This window comes from Ascaphus truei, chromosome 9 (genome assembly GCF_040206685.1).
Source record: "Ascaphus truei isolate aAscTru1 chromosome 9, aAscTru1.hap1, whole genome shotgun sequence".
Taxonomy (NCBI): Eukaryota; Metazoa; Chordata; class Amphibia; order Anura; family Ascaphidae; genus Ascaphus; species Ascaphus truei.
The window spans coordinates 17213462-17232300 of NC_134491.1; the positions used below are offsets into that span (position 1 = coordinate 17213462).

Here is an 18839-nt window from a genome sequence, read left to right on the forward strand (position 1 = left end):
AGTGTTTAAGATGCAAACAAAGATTTTGAGTAGTGACCGGCAAATGACAATCCTTGTCTACAATTTACCCTCTGCACGAAGGGACAGTGAAGTGAATGGAGAAGCTTTGGGGACATGGGACAGGCTTGCAGGGCTGAAGGAACGGCTCAGTGTGTAAAGGCACGGGGGCGTATTCCAGTGGCTCTGAGGTTGTCCGTGCCAAACCGCAAGGTCTAACAGCCAGGATTGTACTTGTAGAAGCGGAACGACCTGAGGTGGTGCTAACTCCATCCCCCAGTCTGACTCACGGGTTTTGCTCCCCCAGCAAAAGCCCATATTTCAGGCTGTGGATGTACCTCGTTATACTAATCTCGCCCCCCCCCCCCACCCTTAGGTGGTGGTAAAAAAAAAATTGGTGTGTGTGCCGAGCACGCTCGTTCTAAGTGAAACTTCTTTGCGTTTTGTCACTGAAATTGTATTTTGACTGTTATGATTTTAATTGAATGAAAGACTTTTGAGAGTATAAATTATTAACAAGAAAATTCAGCAAAATCTCCATAGCATCAGTTGGAATACATGATACAATTGACTTATGATAACTAAAGTAAGATACATATATTTTGGATTGTAAAGTATCCAAATGCCGTTACTCTCAAAAGTCTTTCATTCAATCAAAATCATATTTTTGCTATGTCTACTTCTATATTTGTACTCACTGTGAATTCCTCTAATAACACTGTTCCTTTTGTTTGACACACACACACACACACACACACACACACACACACACACACACACACACACACACACACACACACACACACACACGCCACACACACACACACACACGCCACACACCACACATAACTCTGTGCCCAGGACATTCTTGAAAACGAGAGGTAACTCTCAATGTATTACTTCCTGGTGAAACATTTTATAAATAAATAATAAATGTTACAAACCCCCAATACACTGGGATAAGAGTTATTTACATTATTATATGTGACTAGGTCGGTAATACTGTATAGTTCCTGCTGAGGCCTGAGCCGTGCACTCATGTACATAGCAGCAGTATGAATGACTTCTCATTCCAGCCAAGCTTGTTCAGAGTTAGCGTGCCATTGAGCGACCGACCCGTTGACAAGCAAGGAAATACCAGTTTTCAAAGAGAGAGATAACATTGCTCAGCCTCAAAGGGTTGTTGTCTGTGTTCTGCATCTTCTAATGTGACTTCATCTATCTTACCTTCCTGAAGCTCATATTTTCCCCTCCTTCCTCCCCGCGTCTGTTCACAGGTTATTTTGACAAATCAGATTACGACACGGTTGAGAAGAGGCTATCCACCAGTGGCAGACCCTGTGTCTCCAGATGATGACTTGTCCGTGTCTGAAGGTAAAAAGGCCTCTTATATCGCTGCAAAAACTCTACACTGATCACAAAAATCAGCAGGCTCATTACTTGGCACCCAATGATCTCCCATTATTGGTAACCTAGGAGCCTTTATAACAAGGTAGACTTGTGAAGGAACCTCAGTTAATATATGATCCTTTCATCATCTTATTGTCCCTACAAAAAAATAATCTAATAAGGAATTCCCTGTTTTTATGAATTTTTGCGATGTACTCTACAAAATGTATTTTTGTATCAAATATATGAAAATAAAATATGCCTTATTATATTTCTGATTTGCAAATGATATATAGATATAAATTATTTTATTTTTTTACATTATTCACGTTTGAGAGTGTATGTTTCATTGTGTGTGTGTATATATATATATATAATATATGTGTATATATATATATATATATATATATATATATATATATATATATATATAAATATATATATAGATATATATATATATAATCTCATGCTTGATTATGTGCAATGGGGAGACATAATTTTTCGCCCCACTTACTTTTTTTTATTCACTTTTGTCTCTTAGTTTTAGTGAACTGCTCGAGTTATTTTTACATGTGTCCTTGTTGTTTCATAGAGCCGGTTTCTGGGTTGGAAATTGTGTGTATACAGGCATACCCCGCATTAACGTACGCAATGGGCCCAGAGCATGCATGTAAAGCGAAAATGTACTTAAAGTGAAGCGCTACCTTTTCTCACTTGGGTAGAGGTAGGGAGCCGGTATTGCTGTTCAGGACGTTCCTGTGTCCTACTCACAGGCGCATGCGAGAGCTGCCGTTTTCCAATTGAGCGAGGGGAATCAGCGCATCACACAACTACGGCGGTCTGTAGCGCTGAATAAGTGTCCGTACTTGCGAAGTGAGCGTACGGACACAGGGGAATGGTGCGTAAATATGTCCGTAGTCACGAGTGTCTGTAACGTGAAGGTCCGTATAGAGGGGTATGCCTGTAATAAATATTGTTTCTTTGGTGTGCATCTGTTTGAGTCTTGGTTTCTTAGTGCTCTATTAGAAACATTTTTCAAATACAATGTTGATAGTCTTTAGGGTGGCACCTGAGCTATTGTGGTTTATATAATCTAGAATATATTTACGTAAATATATTGATCAATGCAGGACATTAGTATGTAGTTAAATGTGTTTATAGTCTGTGTACATGTATGTATAATCTCTATATGTATGTGTACTATATATACATAGGTACACATGTGTGTGTGTGGGTGTGTGTGTATATATACTCGTATGTATGTATGTCTTTATTTATATAGCGCCATTAGTGTACATAGCGCGTCACAGCAGTAATACACGTGACAATCATATAAATAACAAATAATATAAATAACAGGTCATGGGAATAAGTGCTTCAGACATAAAAGTAACATTTCGGAAGAGGAGTCCCTGCTCTGTGGAGCTTACAATCTAATTATGTATGTGTGTGTATATAGAGATAGATCATATATATGTGTGTATGTGTGTGTGTATATATTTATATATAGAACAAGAATCCACGGAATCCGCAGCTCTCACTGGTTAGTATAAATAGTAAAAATGTTTAATTGATATCACAAGCATCAGGGGTACATACAAGACAGGACGGAGCGACGTTTCGGACCTCCCGGTCCTTTATCAAGCCCAAGGATTTTTGTTCTATCTATTTTTGTTGCTGGATGGTGATACTAGCGAGCATGGGATGTGTGAAAGAGGTGGATTAGTGCTCATGTGCTAGGTCTCAGTTATAAATTCCTTATTCCAAATGCATAATCAAGGAAGAAAACCCATTCATGGGGTCCGTGAATAATAATCCAATGAATCCAGTGATACCAAAGCATGTAGTAAGTCCTTGTAGGAGTCCTTGATAAAGTGCGTATTGCATGAAACGCGTAGGAGTGGTTGCACCCTCCGTTTTTTAATGCAGCTCAAATAAAGTTTTCGTTGTCCTATGACCTGGCTTTCTGTTGCTGTGCACTGGATACAACACTTTTTTGGATATCTCTGCACTGCAAGCACCTTGACCACCAAGATACTGTAAGTGATTTGACCTATTCTTGCATATTTGAGTGCCCTGAACATTCTTGTTTTGTGTGTGTGTATCTATATATATATATATATATATTTATATATATATATATATATATATATATATATACAGTACTGGGCCAAAACCCTCTCGCCCCCCCCCCCCCCTCCACCACGACACCTGCGGCGGGATCTGGTTGCGGGGTCCTGACGGCGTCTCCTGGCCTTCTGCTGTCTTGTCGCCTTTAAAGTAATGTTTTTCTCCTGCTGCTCTTTTCTACATGGCCGCGGGATGCGGTGACGGGATGACGTCATGCAGTATCCCGTTGCCATGGCAACGTGGCGTCATCTGACGCCCCACGGCCATTTTGAATAGTGCTGCAGGAGAAAAACGTGATTTTACAGATCAAGACGGAGAGGACCGGGAGGCGCCGAGGGACACCGCCGCAGGTAAGCAGTTGACAGCGGCCACAATGCAGTCGACCAGGCGACCGCATTTGACGAGCCATGTTGACAAAGGCCTTTTGGGCCGAAACGCGTCAGAGGATCCGTCAGTACTTTGCTATAATAAAGTTTTTTAGTCACCACTCCAGCCTTCTTCCGTTCTTCTACTGCGGCTGTGCATCGTCTCTGCCTCCTGTGGGAGGAGCTCCTGTGTGATCCTGCTCTTCGTCAGTAGCACGCCGGGCTGTTGTCTCTGCTATCCCGGAAACAGCACAGTCCCCGCTGGTCATGTGACCACACACCGCGACGGAGCTGTTGCTTGAGGGTTGGCGGCTGGACGGACTGCATGAGGATTTTCAGGGCACGGCGCCACACACTTCATCAAAACGTGAGTCTTTTTATCTCAACTTTATCAGTGCTCACAAGCGAGCCAGTTGCTGGAAAAGACTGTTTACACTCACCTGTTTGGAGCTTGCCGTGACCTATCCCTAAGACTGCATTAAGCAATATTCAACAGCTACTTCTTCACTTCTGAGCGCCTGGTGGGTTAACCTCTTGTTCACCCGTCCATATACATGTATATGTATATGTAACGGGTATTCCCCCCCCCCCAATCGCAGATCTGATGTGGGTGCAAGGAACATACGGTGTTACCATAGGTGTGGTGCATTACCTGTTGGCTCGCAGGAGGGCTGAGCTTCCGCCACGGGGAACCTGGGGCAATTATACTAGGGGTAACCACTTACTCAATTCAGCGCCTCCACCTGCGATGGCTCCCACCAGAGGGGGAGTGGTTCCTCGCAGGACAATACAATAATCACATACACGGGAATATATATATTAACGAGTGACTTTACTAACAAGCAATATAACATATCACGCAATACCTTTATATAACCTGTGTCCCTCTCTAGAGGAGACACCTACGGCGTCGCGCAGGACGCTTCCCCAACACCAGGTGATCCCACCCAGTGTCCCAAGAATCCCACCCAATGTCCCGCACTCTTGGAGAGAACGTGGGTGACTGCGCAGTCACAGTTACACTAAGGGGCCCGTTGGTGCACTTATGACTGTATGGTACCTGCCGAGCACTCCGGTACTCGGATCAGCAACTGGCTTCGCAAAGGGTCAGACGTGTGATGAATCCGTCTGATCCTCCAACCGAACTCCTTTGTACGCAGACCGCCAGGGCGGTCTCCCTCTGGAATAGTCTCTGCGGACCCCAACGTGGGTCCGAACTGCTTTACAGGAACCGCAGCGTCCGCTGAGTCCCTAACTAACACTTGGTACTAACGTGACAGGAACCCTAACCTAGGGCCTGTCCCTGTGATACCGCAACCTAAAGTGGCTTTGGGGAAAACTCCTAGAGGCCTACCGGGGTTAATAACCTGCCCCACTCCCCTAACTCTTCCCAGCCTTGACTGTACTTACTAAGACCTAACGAGTCCCAGCGCCTACAGCAGCAAGCTGTAGCTCACTGGATGCTGCAGCCAACGTGCTGCGCAACAAGGTGCCTGCCTGTCAGACCTCACAGCACTAACAGCCGTGACTCTGACAAGGCAGCACTCTATACTAAGGGCAGCGTCCCTATCTTGGGCCTCCCTAAGCATTTACCCACTAAACTAGTGGGGAGTTGGGGCCTACCTGGGGTGTAGGTACCTATATGGGGAAGGAGCTGCACTCGCTCCCCGCACCCTTCCTTCCCTCACAGCTCCCTGACTCCAACTCTCTGTAACCTTTCTTTCCCAGCTCCCACTAATGTAAGTGGCAGGGTCCCTAACCTGAGGGCTGTCCCTGGCAACACTCACCTTACTGGGGAGCTGAGCTATCTCGGGCCCTGGGGATACTGGCCTAGTACAGGGAGTCCCTGACTCCTGTACCCTACCTCCTTCCCTGGGCTGCTCGGGTCTCTGACTGCCCAACATGCTGCAACTGACAAAAACCCTGTCTGCACACAACATTGTTGCAACTCTGCAGCATGAGAATCTGCCAGCTCTATTGGCTTCAATGCTGCCTGTGACAAGGGTGAAACTGCAGTCCCCAGAGGCTGCTGGGAATTGTAGTGCTTGGCAAAGCTCTTTTCTATGGGGACCGCGTGCGCGATCTTTACTGCGCATGGGCGAAGCTCGCGCCAAAACCAAGAGGGCGGTGCCCGCCGGGAGAAGTCGCCGTCCCCTTCCCCCACTGCCACAGGGGTAAGGCAGGGGGCAAAGGAAAATCAGGGGAACCGGGGGTGACCCCCTTACACTCTCCCCCTGGTGAAAATACCAACGTCCCCGCTTGGAGAACAGCGTCACATTACAGAAAGTTACACAATAAAAATGCATTGCATAAACGGTACAACGTAACATATTGACTGTAACATCACGGATACATGGCATATCACACACAGTAATACCCAAGGCCAGCTGAGTGTTAGCTGCTTGCTGAGACCATTTGTGGGGTGCCCCTAACTGATCATGTGGGGGTACCTCACTTTTGCGTCCGTGAGCCTCCCCCTGGTGAATCTCTTGGAGAGCACACTCTGGGGTGACAGTCACCGGTTCTGTACTACTTCCTCCCCCTGGTGGAAGGAAGAGTACAATGTCTCTGGGCCAGACCTTTACCCGGCCATCTGTGGCATGGATGCAGTAGGCCAGGAGGTCTTGACCTTTTCCGCGGTCCACCACATGGTGAATGGAGTGCTCCTTCTTGGGCTCCAAGGAGGCAATTTTCACTAAATCCCTCTTTACACAGTCTTTGTCCCTACATACTGGCGATGCTTCCACTGGGAAGCGAGCAATGGGCCATGTCTCTTTCAGCAAAGTCTCTGTTTCACCTGGCAGGGGGTAAAGGGTAGATACCTTACCACTGCGGTGACTCCCGGTGGCCAACAGGTCCTCGGGGACGCTGTCAGTTCCCACCTCAGCTGTCTTGGGACATGTCCACAACACTTCTGGGACAGTCCACTCACTGGCTTGGAACTCGGGAGCGTTGGATCCCAGTCCTGGGACCATTTGAGTCGGAGCGCACGGGCTCACACTCGGTTCACGTATGCTGACACCTGGATGTCCAGCTACATTCTTCTGCTCCGCATGAACGGTAGTTGGAGCATTTTTCACGGTCACCTCCACCGGAGCCTGTGGGGAGCAAGGGGGTTCCTTACAACTCTGCTGGCTTGCGATGGGTTTCTCTTCATCTGGAACGATAGGCGGTAGGTACTGGTCCACTCGTACTGCGGGACAGCTATCTTCTAGGGGGGACACCTCCGCCAGGACGCGATGTTGAGTGGAGCCATTCACCCTGGTGTCCAGACTTAAGTAGCTATCGTGCTCCGCGGTCACCTGGAGGCTCACACCCAACACCCCTGGGGCAGTCAACTCACCCTTGTCTTCATTAGCAGGTACTGATCCCACGCCTGGGACCGATGGTACCTCTGTAGGCCGGACTGGCCGTTGTAGGGCACACGGGCCCAGAGCATCTGGATGTACTGCAACTGAGGTAGGTGATTCTTTGTCTCCAACTTCACTGGGGTGTTCCGCCGGCTGGCGCATCACCACGAGTGGCTGGTCACTGGAATCACTGAAAGAAGATGGGAGTACAGACACCTTACCCTGCAATTCCTCTGTCTCCTCTGTATTACTGCTGGGGTGGTTCGGCGGTAGGCGTATCGCCACCGATGGTTCGTCCTTTTCCGTAGCTGGCTGGGCCTCAGTTCTTCCCGCTTGGTTGCAACGGGGAACTAGGGCAGCCTTGTCTGTCAGCTCTTCCACCGCCGTGTTTGAGGTAGAGCAGTTAACAACATCTTCATCTCTGGGTTCTGCCATCTGAGATTCCTGCTTGGGATCTGGGACTGTAGACTGCAGCAGCACAGGCTTTAGAAACTGTGCTCCGCAACAAGCACACTTGGGACCCCAGGTCGGTTTGCCACCTGGGAAGTCACACTGGTCACAAACACATCTTATGCACCCGTCATCAGCCACCACTGCCACCCGCCATTCTATTGGTAGCCTAAAGGGGTTAAAGTCCATACCACCAGATAGATTCAAATCTTTTTGTAGGCACAGGCACAGAAGAAAGGGTATTTTCCCTCCTTTTGTCCGCCATGCTCCATACAACTGCGGGTGTGTTTCTCTACATTCTGTACTGTCTTTAGTGGGAACAGCGGTTGCTGATCGCTGTTCACGGAGTTTGCTCCCCCTGGTGGACTGTAAAGGAGGGGCACGCTCTATCACTGAGTGGGTCTGGCTCTGCACTGAGTCACTCACATTGCGGGGGCGGAGCTCTGGTTTTCCCGCCAGTCCTGGGCAGATTTTTGCAACACAAGTTAGTGCAGGCTTGCAGTCAGCAGCACATGTGCTCTCCTGCTTTGGCGGGAGACACCATTTTAGGTGTGACTCCCTTGATGAGGGAGCCTCCATTTTGATCACAGGTCGGGTAATCTCACTAAGGCTCTCTGAGTATGAAAGAGGGTAGCCTTCTGGTGGGGCCTCTGGGAAATGCAAGGTCAGAGGGACATTTTCCCGGCATATTTCCTGATCTGTTACTAGCCATAGTCTACAACACTGGTCAGTGTGGTCGTACCGGTGCTCTATCCTCTTCCACCCTTGGTCTATGCCCAGGAGTCTCCCTAGGGCCTCACAAATTTCCCTCAACTTCACGGCACTACTGGGAACATCCCCTACTACTAGCACATGTCGCGGGGATACTTCTGTCCTCTTGGTTCGTTCGTGGGCCTCATGGCTTGCAGGCCCAAACATGGTGAAAAAATCTAAATTGGCCAATTTGGAAAAAATGAAAACAGGGCACCCCAGGTCTATCTCAGCAGCGCCTCCAAATGTAACGGGTATTCCCCCCCCCCCAATCGCAGATCTGATGTGGGTGCAAGGAACATACGGTGTTACCATAGGTGTGGTGCATTACCTGTTGGCTCGCAGGAGGGCTGAGCTTCCGCCACGGGGAACCTGGGGCAATTATACTAGGGGTAACCACTTACTCAATTCAGCGCCTCCACCTGCGATGGCTCCCACCAGAGGGGGAGTGGTTCCTCGCAGGACAATACAATAATCACATACACGGGAATATATATATTAACGAGTGACTTTACTAACAAGCAATATAACATATCACGCAATACCTTTATATAACCTGTGTCCCTCTCTAGAGGAGACACCTACGGCGTCGCGCAGGACGCTTCCCCAACACCAGGTGATCCCACCCAGTGTCCCAAGAATCCCACCCAATGTCCCGCACTCTTGGAGAGAACGTGGGTGACTGCGCAGTCACAGTTACACTAAGGGGCCCGTTGGTGCACTTATGACTGTATGGTACCTGCCGAGCACTCCGGTACTCGGATCAGCAACTGGCTTCGCAAAGGGTCAGACGTGTGATGAATCCGTCTGATCCTCCAACCGAACTCCTTTGTACGCAGACCGCCAGGGCGGTCTCCCTCTGGAATAGTCTCTGCGGACCCCAACGTGGGTCCGAACTGCTTTACAGGAACCGCAGCGTCCGCTGAGTCCCTAACTAACACTTGGTACTAACGTGACAGGAACCCTAACCTAGGGCCTGTCCCTGTGATACCGCAACCTAAAGTGGCTTTGGGGAAAACTCCTAGAGGCCTACCGGGGTTAATAACCTGCCCCACTCCCCTAACTCTTCCCAGCCTTGACTGTACTTACTAAGACCTAACGAGTCCCAGCGCCTACAGCAGCAAGCTGTAGCTCACTGGATGCTGCAGCCAACGTGCTGCGCAACAAGGTGCCTGCCTGTCAGACCTCACAGCACTAACAGCCGTGACTCTGACAAGGCAGCACTCTATACTAAGGGCAGCGTCCCTATCTTGGGCCTCCCTAAGCATTTACCCACTAAACTAGTGGGGAGTTGGGGCCTACCTGGGGTGTAGGTACCTATATGGGGAAGGAGCTGCACTCGCTCCCCGCACCCTTCCTTCCCTCACAGCTCCCTGACTCCAACTCTCTGTAACCTTTCTTTCCCAGCTCCCACTAATGTAAGTGGCAGGGTCCCTAACCTGAGGGCTGTCCCTGGCAACACTCACCTTACTGGGGAGCTGAGCTATCTCGGGCCCTGGGGATACTGGCCTAGTACAGGGAGTCCCTGACTCCTGTACCCTACCTCCTTCCCTGGGCTGCTCGGGTCTCTGACTGCCCAACATGCTGCAACTGACAAAAACCCTGTCTGCACACAACATTGTTGCAACTCTGCAGCATGAGAATCTGCCAGCTCTATTGGCTTCAATGCTGCCTGTGACAAGGGTGAAACTGCAGTCCCCAGAGGCTGCTGGGAATTGTAGTGCTTGGCAAAGCTCTTTTCTATGGGGACCGCGTGCGCGATCTTTACTGCGCATGGGCGAAGCTCGCGCCAAAACCAAGAGGGCGGTGCCCGCCGGGAGAAGTCGCCGTCCCCTTCCCCCACTGCCACAGGGGTAAGGCAGGGGGCAAAGGAAAATCAGGGGAACCGGGGGTGACCCCCTTACATATATATACACAGAGACCACACATACTAGCCGCCTAGCACCCCAAGCCAGCCCTGGTGAATAACAAATGGAAACCCTGTCTTTCAGATGGGGTTGCTTTTCTCATCTTGCTTTTTGGGTTTCATCTGAAGTTCAGCAATGATGCATCCTGCCTCCCCTTCCTTTTGATTTTTGGGTTTCTTTCCCAATAGTTGGTTATAATCATCACACGCAAGTAATATTGGGGGGTTCTGAACAGGAAAATTAAATTTCAATGGAAGTGTTGCCTTCAAGGATTGAGACTCCATTGATGTCTGAAAGCAGCGATGAGTGAAGGCTTTCAATAAGTGAGCCTCACTGAGAATTAATGAGAGCTAAAGAGGAGTCTTAATAAATCAAAAAGGCTTTGGAAAAATAAACGTTTGGGTCAAAAGGCTGGCAAAATAGCTACTATTTATGGCCAAGCTTACAGGGGAATTATATTGGTATTTGTAAGAGATAATGGTATTAAATAGATTGGTACCTATTCTGCCGACCTGTATCGTAATCCTTCTTCTATGGCTGATCTTCTTCTGTGCCGCGGGACTTTTCTTGATGTTACCAGTCTGGAAGCAGCAACAGTTTGACTTCTGACTGGAGGGCACTAACAGCCAGGTTATATACTCATTGGCAAGGCATGGCACCAAGTGTGTGGCATGCCCCATAGGAATGGCACCAAGTGCGTGGCATGCCCCATAGGAATGGCACCAAGTGCGTGGCATGCCCCATAGGAATGGCACCAAGTGCGTGGCATGCCCCATAGGAATGGCACCAAGTGCGTGGCATGCCCCATAGGAATGGCACCAAGTGCGTGGCATGCCCCATAGGAATGACACCAAGTGTGTGGCATGCCCCATATGCATGGCACCAAGGGCGTGGCATGCCCCTAAGCACGATTTATGCTTCTTCCTTTTGATTTTTGGGTTTCATTCCAAGTTCTTTATCTAGCTGTTCAGGTTTCCACTGATGCCCATCAGCGTAGCAGCCGTGTCACAGCACACCAAGCACCGTGGCAGCAGGAACGGGCTGTTAAGGTCCATTCCAACACTGTATCACAGGCGCTTGCGTCTACGTCCTACGGAGATAAATGGGAAAACACAGATTTATACCATAATCAAGAAGCCTGGCAGATCTTATATTCTTTTCTTTGTTTTTGGTATTGGTAAGAGATAATAGTATTAAATAGATTGGTACCTATTCTGCTGCCGTGAATCCTTCTTCTTCTATGGCTCCTGCGGCTGATCTGCTTCTGTGCCGCGGGCCTCGCCTCCTGCTACTTTAGGCAATTTTCTTGATGTTACCAGTCAAGAAGCAGGCGACTTCTGCCTTGAGGTCACCAACAGCCAGGTTATATATTCATTGGCAATATAACCTCGTGTGACATTTTTGCCTCTGTGACATCATTGCCTCTGTGACATCATTGCCTCTGTGACATCATAGCCTCTGTCACAGGCCTGCCTGTAAAATCTTTTTAACTTAAGTTTGATTGCGTTTCAGCACAGTATACAAATAACATTACATCTCATATATCTGGTAACAACAAATAAAATCAAATAACAAATAAGGAACACACATCAAGTGGAGGGGGGGTGTATTTTATCTTTCTTGGAATTGCATATCCCTGTGTCTTGCTCACGGATTCATCTCTCCCATGCGGTCCTGCTCTGTTACTTTTATTACTAGTTCTGCACCATCCTATCCTGCTCCTGAGCTTCCTACATTCAGTCAGAGGGGAACACATGTATTACTATCACAGCGGGATCGTGGTATTATTCACCCCTCTGTTTGAGCCAGCCACGGCAGCCAGACTTTTTGGAATTTAATGCCAATATCATTAACCAAACTTGTTAATTTTTCCATCTGGCAGACAAACCAGATTCTGTTTCTAATTTTAGAAATGGACGGACTGTCTTTCTGTTTCCGCAATGCTGCGCTGCTATATATGTCTCTGGCCTGGCATGTCAGTCCTGGTAACAGCAGGCGCGCGGAGGCAGAGGGAAAGCGGGTGTTTTCCCTGGCCATGCTAGACGGGCCATGGGGGGCGTTCCTAGTGGCGTCACGGAGCTGGTTCGCCCTCATTGGGCGAACCGCTCACGTGATCTGTCGCACTGAGAAATCAGTCTGATTTCTCACGCAACGCGCGCCCCCTCCTGCCTCCGCACGCGCCCGCACGCCGCACGGACGTGAACACTGCCTTAAAGCAGTCTGTGTGCTCAGCGTCCGCACGGTCTTCGGCACCATGTACGAGGCCTTAGGCTGAGTTCAGACAGAATGCGATGCGACGTGCGCGCGCTTACGTATGCGCGCACGTTCGCCGCACTCTCGCTTTCGTGTGTGTGAGTTTTCAAACTGAGAACAGCACCCGGCAGTGAAGTACAGCGTTGTCGCCGCTGCACTTGAAGGAAGTGATGCCATTAGAACAATGAAATCAAATGTATAGCAAACTAATGTGTTAAAAAACTGAATTGTTTTTTTAAAAGCGTTGACTGCGTTTATGGTTGGAAACGGTTACATATACATCAATAAGACAGCTACTTATGTACGTTCCCTCCAGGGCCGTATGTATGTATAATTTTATTGGTTTTTCCGCCTACGCTGTACGCAGCACTTTACAGTAAGCGGTAAATGTATTACACTGTTCACCGGGTAAATGACAATATAAGGCTAAATGGGACTCTGCCCAAACGAGCGTACAATCTATATTTTCTCCTTCAGTATCCCTTTTGATATTTGAAGCCATATTTCTGCTTCCTAGAACCCATTTCCATCACCATGCCCCCCCAAACCAATGGTGTGCAGAGCTGAGACCACGTCAACTAAGAATGGCTGTCAGTTTCCAGTGGCTGGTGACCATGCAATCAGAACCGTAATCAGATGCCCGTGCTTCTGGACCCGTATCAGCAAAAGCATCAGGACCGCATTTGGTTACAGGGAAAGAATGAGAGCAAAGTAAACAGCAGCAGAAGTGGTGAAGATGGCATGAGGGAGGGGATGAAATATACCTGCCAGTTGCAGGTTTGACACACACCCTCTGCCAAGATTAAAAAAATAAAAAGGCTTGTCGTTGGCATTAAAGAAGGTGCAGCTCCCTCCTATATCCCCAAGTTTTGGAAGGGAGGGTCCATGTGACGCCCTTCAAAGAGGCAATCCAAGCGGGCAATCTTTTTGCAATTTTTTTTTTACCATAGGACTGAAGCAGGGTCTCTTGAGCTGTACCCCATTAATTTCAGCTCTGGGGATCTCCTGCTTCCCGAGATACTTACTCCATAGAAGGCGGTGCCGGTAGCCGCTGCGCTCGGCTAGCAGGGATCACGTAATGGCGGAGTTTCAAAGCTCCCGCGCCCTGCGGGCCAATAGGAAGCCGTGATGTCATCAGGTGCAGAGCTTTAAAAAACAGAGAGATACAGGCACCACCTTTGGAGGTGTCTCTGGAAGCAGGGGGTTGTAACAGGGGAGTAATCCCTGTTCAAGTAATGTGCCTTTAATCTAGCAGTGTGGTGGTTAACGGCTGATAGTCAATTAATAAAACACCACCTGCCTGATTTAGATTTCTTACAAAAGCCTTTCTGTTGAGACAGGAAGTGACTCCTTAGCTCTGAATGAGAGCTGACCTTTGGAGAGACAGAGGAGTGTTCTTGAGACTCCCAGGAGAGACTGACCAAGAGAACACACATCTCTGGAGCTGACCGGTCTTGAGCTCTGCCCAGCATAGCTGATTGCAAGACACCAAATAAGACTTCTAAACCTGGATGCTGATATTTTCTGTGCACGCACGGGTGCGGTTCAAGGAGAGCAGAGAAGCTTACTCTACAGCAAGAAACAGATAAGACTTTCATAATTAAGAGACTGCTTATATCTGATTATTTCATGCTATATGTTTGGGGCTGGGAGAAATGCTTAACTAACGGAGATGTGAATTAATTGCATAGGATTTCACTAGAAATACTCCCAAGTGAATAGAAGCTTTGTTTCCCCCCCTGTGTTTGGATGATTTCCTGATGAAAAGGAAAAGGCACAATAAAGCCTTATTATAATTTCACCTTATAAAAGACTCCAATTGTGTACCTCTGTGAACGTCCGTCTACAGGGGTCCTCAGAGATTAAATGAATGGGGTTTAGCTCCGGAGACCCCCTGCTTCAATCCTATGTTTTAAAAAAAAAAAACTGTATGCAGATTACCAACCTTATTTATTTATTTTTCATTTGTTTTTTTCATTTTAAAAGGCCCCGAGCCTGCAGTAGAGTGTTCACATGGCAACTCCTGTTGTTTGTTCTCTCTATTCCATCAAGCACCACAGGGCTGTTTACCATGCGGACAACAGGGTCTTATCAGCAACAAAAATCTTATTCATTAAATGTGTAATAATGTGAGAGAGGAATAGCAGCCATATTATTTTAGGTTTGGTGTTAATTATTATTATTTTTTTTAGAAATAAAATACACAGTGAGCAGGGAAAAACCAGACACCATACTGTACAGAATTTAGAAAGCAATCCCCACTCCCGCAAAATGATCTGTGGTTGCCTGATATCTGGGGTCCCCCACCTTGGTTCCCGAGATATCTGTAGGTTTTTGTGCTGGTTTTGACACAAAAACTACAATATGGCCATGGGTCACAAATAGAAAGTTTTAACGTCGTTGTAACTTTCTGTTGGCCGGCGGAGCTAGCCCTTATCCTGTGCCAATTTTTTATCCAGCGGACAATTATTCTTGACCGTGGACAATCCTGCTCGCCGAACAGGAATCGGGGGGACCCTGATGTCGGGGGACCATGGCTTGGCTCCAGGACAACTCTTCGGTGCAAGCAAGCTTAGACAAACTAAAAAATATCGCCAGCAGCTTTATAAACCCCCCCCCCCCCAAAGATCAACATTGTTATTGTTTATGAATGCAATGTCCTCAAAAATGCCTTTCTTTTAAAATTTATATTAAATAAAGTTATTTAAATTTATTCCACTTCCCAACTTTTTCTTGCTGTGCACCACAATGGGGATTCTTTTTCTGAGTAACATTGTAACATTTACAATGCCTCTTCCCCGGTAGAACGCATTCCCTTTTGTCCACTGTAATTAAGAATAATATTTTTGGTTTTGAGTGAAGTGTCTTTCCATAATATATTCTTAAGATGACTTGTAATGAGACTTATATCGGAATAGTGGCTTTAGAACAGCGGTGCGCAAACTGGGGGCGCTAGATTTTAGGGGGTCGGGGGGGAGTGTTTTTAGTGATAGAGGTCCTGCGCTCTCCCACCAGGCATTTAAATTAAATGCCGGGGGACCGCGCAAGGCCTCTATAATACACTTACCTTCTCTTTCAGCGACGCATCGTCCTGGTAAACCGGCAGGGTCACGTGACATCACGTTACCATGGTAACGTGACGTCACATGACCCCCACGCGTCATATGATGCCGAGGAGAGTAAGCAGGGGTACGCAGGAGAAACGTTTGCACACACCTGCTCCAGAAGACTTTCTCCCAAGTTCCTGAATAACACATTGAATTGAAGGTGACCATCTTTCAAACAAGGAAATGAGGGACACTACAGATTGCTGTTGAGTGATCTGGCAGTGGTGACCAGTGTCTACAGTATGTACTGTATGTATATCTTTATTTATACAGCGCCATTAATGCACATAGCATTTCACAGCAGTAATATACGTGACAATCATATAAATAACAAATAAACATAATGGAAAGAAGCGCTTCAGACATAAAAGTGACACTTAGGGAAAGGAGTCCCTGTCCCGAAGAGCTCACAATCTAATTGTGAAACTTGCTCTCCCAATACACAGTCCAAGAGAAGTCGCCCGATGAAACACATGTATTTTTTTCTCTGGCAGAACAAACACTTTGGGGCTTATGCAGAAAGGTCCGAAACATTGCATTCGCCAGGGTTTCAATTCGCCAGGTTTTTGGCGTGTTAACCTCGCTGTATGCAGGAAGGGCCGAATCCCTGGCGAATGAATGCGCCACCACCATTTGATAAAATGGCTAGTAACCGGTGGCGAGACGGCTGCCTGGCGAGAAACTGCCGAGAAGCCGTCCCCTGGCGAGATGTGTCTGCAGCAGAGAGAGATCCGCTGCTCTCTCTGCGCAAACATCGGCACATTAAAAATTATTTAAAATACATTTTTACTGATGGTGTACATGTGCAGGGGGTCTCCGGAGCTGAACCGCATTGGTTTCAGGTCCGGGGACCCCCTGCTTCCCGAGATACAGGGCCCTTTATGAGGTGCCGGTATCCCTCTGCATTTAAAGGTCCCGATCTCGTGACCGCGGAATGTAAACAGAGCAGAGGGATACCGGCACCCCCTAAAGGGGCCTGTATCTCAGGAAGCAGGGGGTCCCCGGACCTAAAACCAAAGCGGTTCAGCTCCGGAGACCCTTTGCATATCTACACTATCAGTAAAACACCCATATCAATAAACACTCGTTCCTTACCTTTGCGGCTATGTGCTACGATAACGAAGCAGCATTAATGTATTTTTAATAATAGTGTACTGTGAGCAGGGGGTCTCTGAGCCACAAATCAAAGCGGTTCAGCTCAGGGGACCCCCTGCTCCCGCACAATATTATTAAAATATAGAAATGCTGCTTCATTACCATAGCGTATAGCCGCTAAGGCAATGAAGGGTTAAGGCAGAATAGCATGTTTATTGGGGACAATTGCCCCCAATAAACATAGCAATAAACAACATACACCCCCTGTGTATTTAAAATACATAAACAACAATAAATACATTAAATACATATAGCACTTACCACCCATGTCCGGCTGCCACGATGAAGGCCATCCTCCTCTTCATCCTGCCCATGGCCCCCTCCACTGCTGCAAAACAGACACAATAATGAAAACATCCAAAGTAATGTCCCTTACCCCTTAATCACCATAGCGGTTATTAACCGCTACAGTCATTAAGGGGTTAACCCACCCTCACCCACCACTCGGGACGCCTACATACCCTCCCACACTAACCCCCCACCCCGTGAGGCCTAACCACCCTCACCCACTACCCACAAGGGAGGCCTACCCACATACCTTTGGGGAACCCCCCCCCACACCCCCAGTACCCACAATAAAAACAATACAGTGACCCACAATAAACTTCATTCTATTTATTAAATACATTACCCACCCCCTGTGCCCCCCCCATAAATACAAGATTTATCCTTTTACAAACAGGGTTCATAACACAGCCCCATGCGAGTCCCCGGCGGGCTGGCGGGGCACCTGACAGACCTACAGGGTACCAGCAGCCCTTTTCAAACAGGTTCTGGAGGCCTGCTGGTGGGTCCCGCCAAGCGCCATGGCCCCCAGGTAGTCTCCTTGGGTCACCGTGGGCCACAATTGGGTCCCCACGGTAGGCCCAAGGATGTCTGGGAGCCCTGGGTCAGACCCACAGGTGTCTGCGGGGCCCCGGGTGGTTCCCACGGGGGTCTGGGGAACTCACGAGTGCTCACTACGGGTCCAGCCCTACTCTGTTTGACCACGTGACAGAGGCTTGGGGGAGAACGGATGTGACGTCATTGAAAGCCTGTCACATGGTACTAGAGCCAATCAGAGTAGGGATGGAGTTCCCACGCTCTGATTGGCTACCGTACCATGTGTGGACTGCCATGTTTCTTTTAATGACGTCATCTTAAAGGCAATTGAAGCAAAGCCATTCTGATTGGCTGTGCTTTCATTGCCTTTAAGTGACGTCATCTTTTTTTTTTTTATCGGCCAAAACACATGGTTTTCACGGCCCAATCAGGACCATGGGAACCATGACGAAAATGTGACGTCATAGGCCTTTAAAAGCCTATGTCGTCTAATTTTGAAGCAAGACGCCGAGGAGGAAGGACCTCCAGAGAAGAAAGAAGACCAGGGCGTGGCCGAAGACGGGAAGAAGACCCCGGAAGAAGATAGAAGAAAGAAGAATACAGATGAAGATGGATTACCACTGTGGGGTGGATTGATTTGGATTTTTAGTTTAATGTTTATTTTTTTATGGTTTTTTATTTTATGGGTTCCTGTGCCTGGTGGTTTTGTTCGTGAGTAAGCAGTTCAACGGGAGTCGGTGGGGTCAAGTAATGGTAAGTGAACTAAAGAAATGTATTTAATTGAACTTGTTAATTTTTTTTAATGCTTTTTTAACATGTGTATTTATTTTTTTGTGGTATATCATTTCTTGCCACTGTATGTATGTATGTATGTATGTATGTCTAGAGAGATATATACATACAGGGTAAGAAATTATGTTGTTTTAAAAGCTTTATTTGATGTATTTTAAATTAATTTGACTATGCTGCTATGCTTAAATGTGTGTTTAAAGTATTTTAAAATTAGATAGATGTAATCGTTGCTATTGTATGGTGTACTTGAGGTCAGGGTTAGCCTTGGTTTTCAAATTTGTATGCTTGTTGGTACTTATATTTTTTCTCAGGCTACATTGTTCAGTTCCAGGCTTGATTGAGTTAATTGTTTAATTGTTAGTGATGGAATGT

At 47.5% G+C, this 18839-nt stretch overlaps 1 protein-coding gene across 2 annotated transcripts in view; it reads left to right on the forward strand.

Annotated features, from left to right (window-relative positions):
• LOC142502470 (DNA repair protein RAD51 homolog 2-like) overlaps nt 1-18839 on the forward strand; it is a 481442-nt gene that overhangs the window by 14763 nt on the left and 447840 nt on the right. For both annotated transcript variants that reach the window (XM_075613500.1, XM_075613501.1), the window contains exon 2: nt 1275-1371. In XM_075613500.1, the coding sequence (XP_075469615.1) occupies nt 1275-1371 (97 nt within the window). The remainder of the gene's footprint in view (nt 1-1274; nt 1372-18839) is intronic.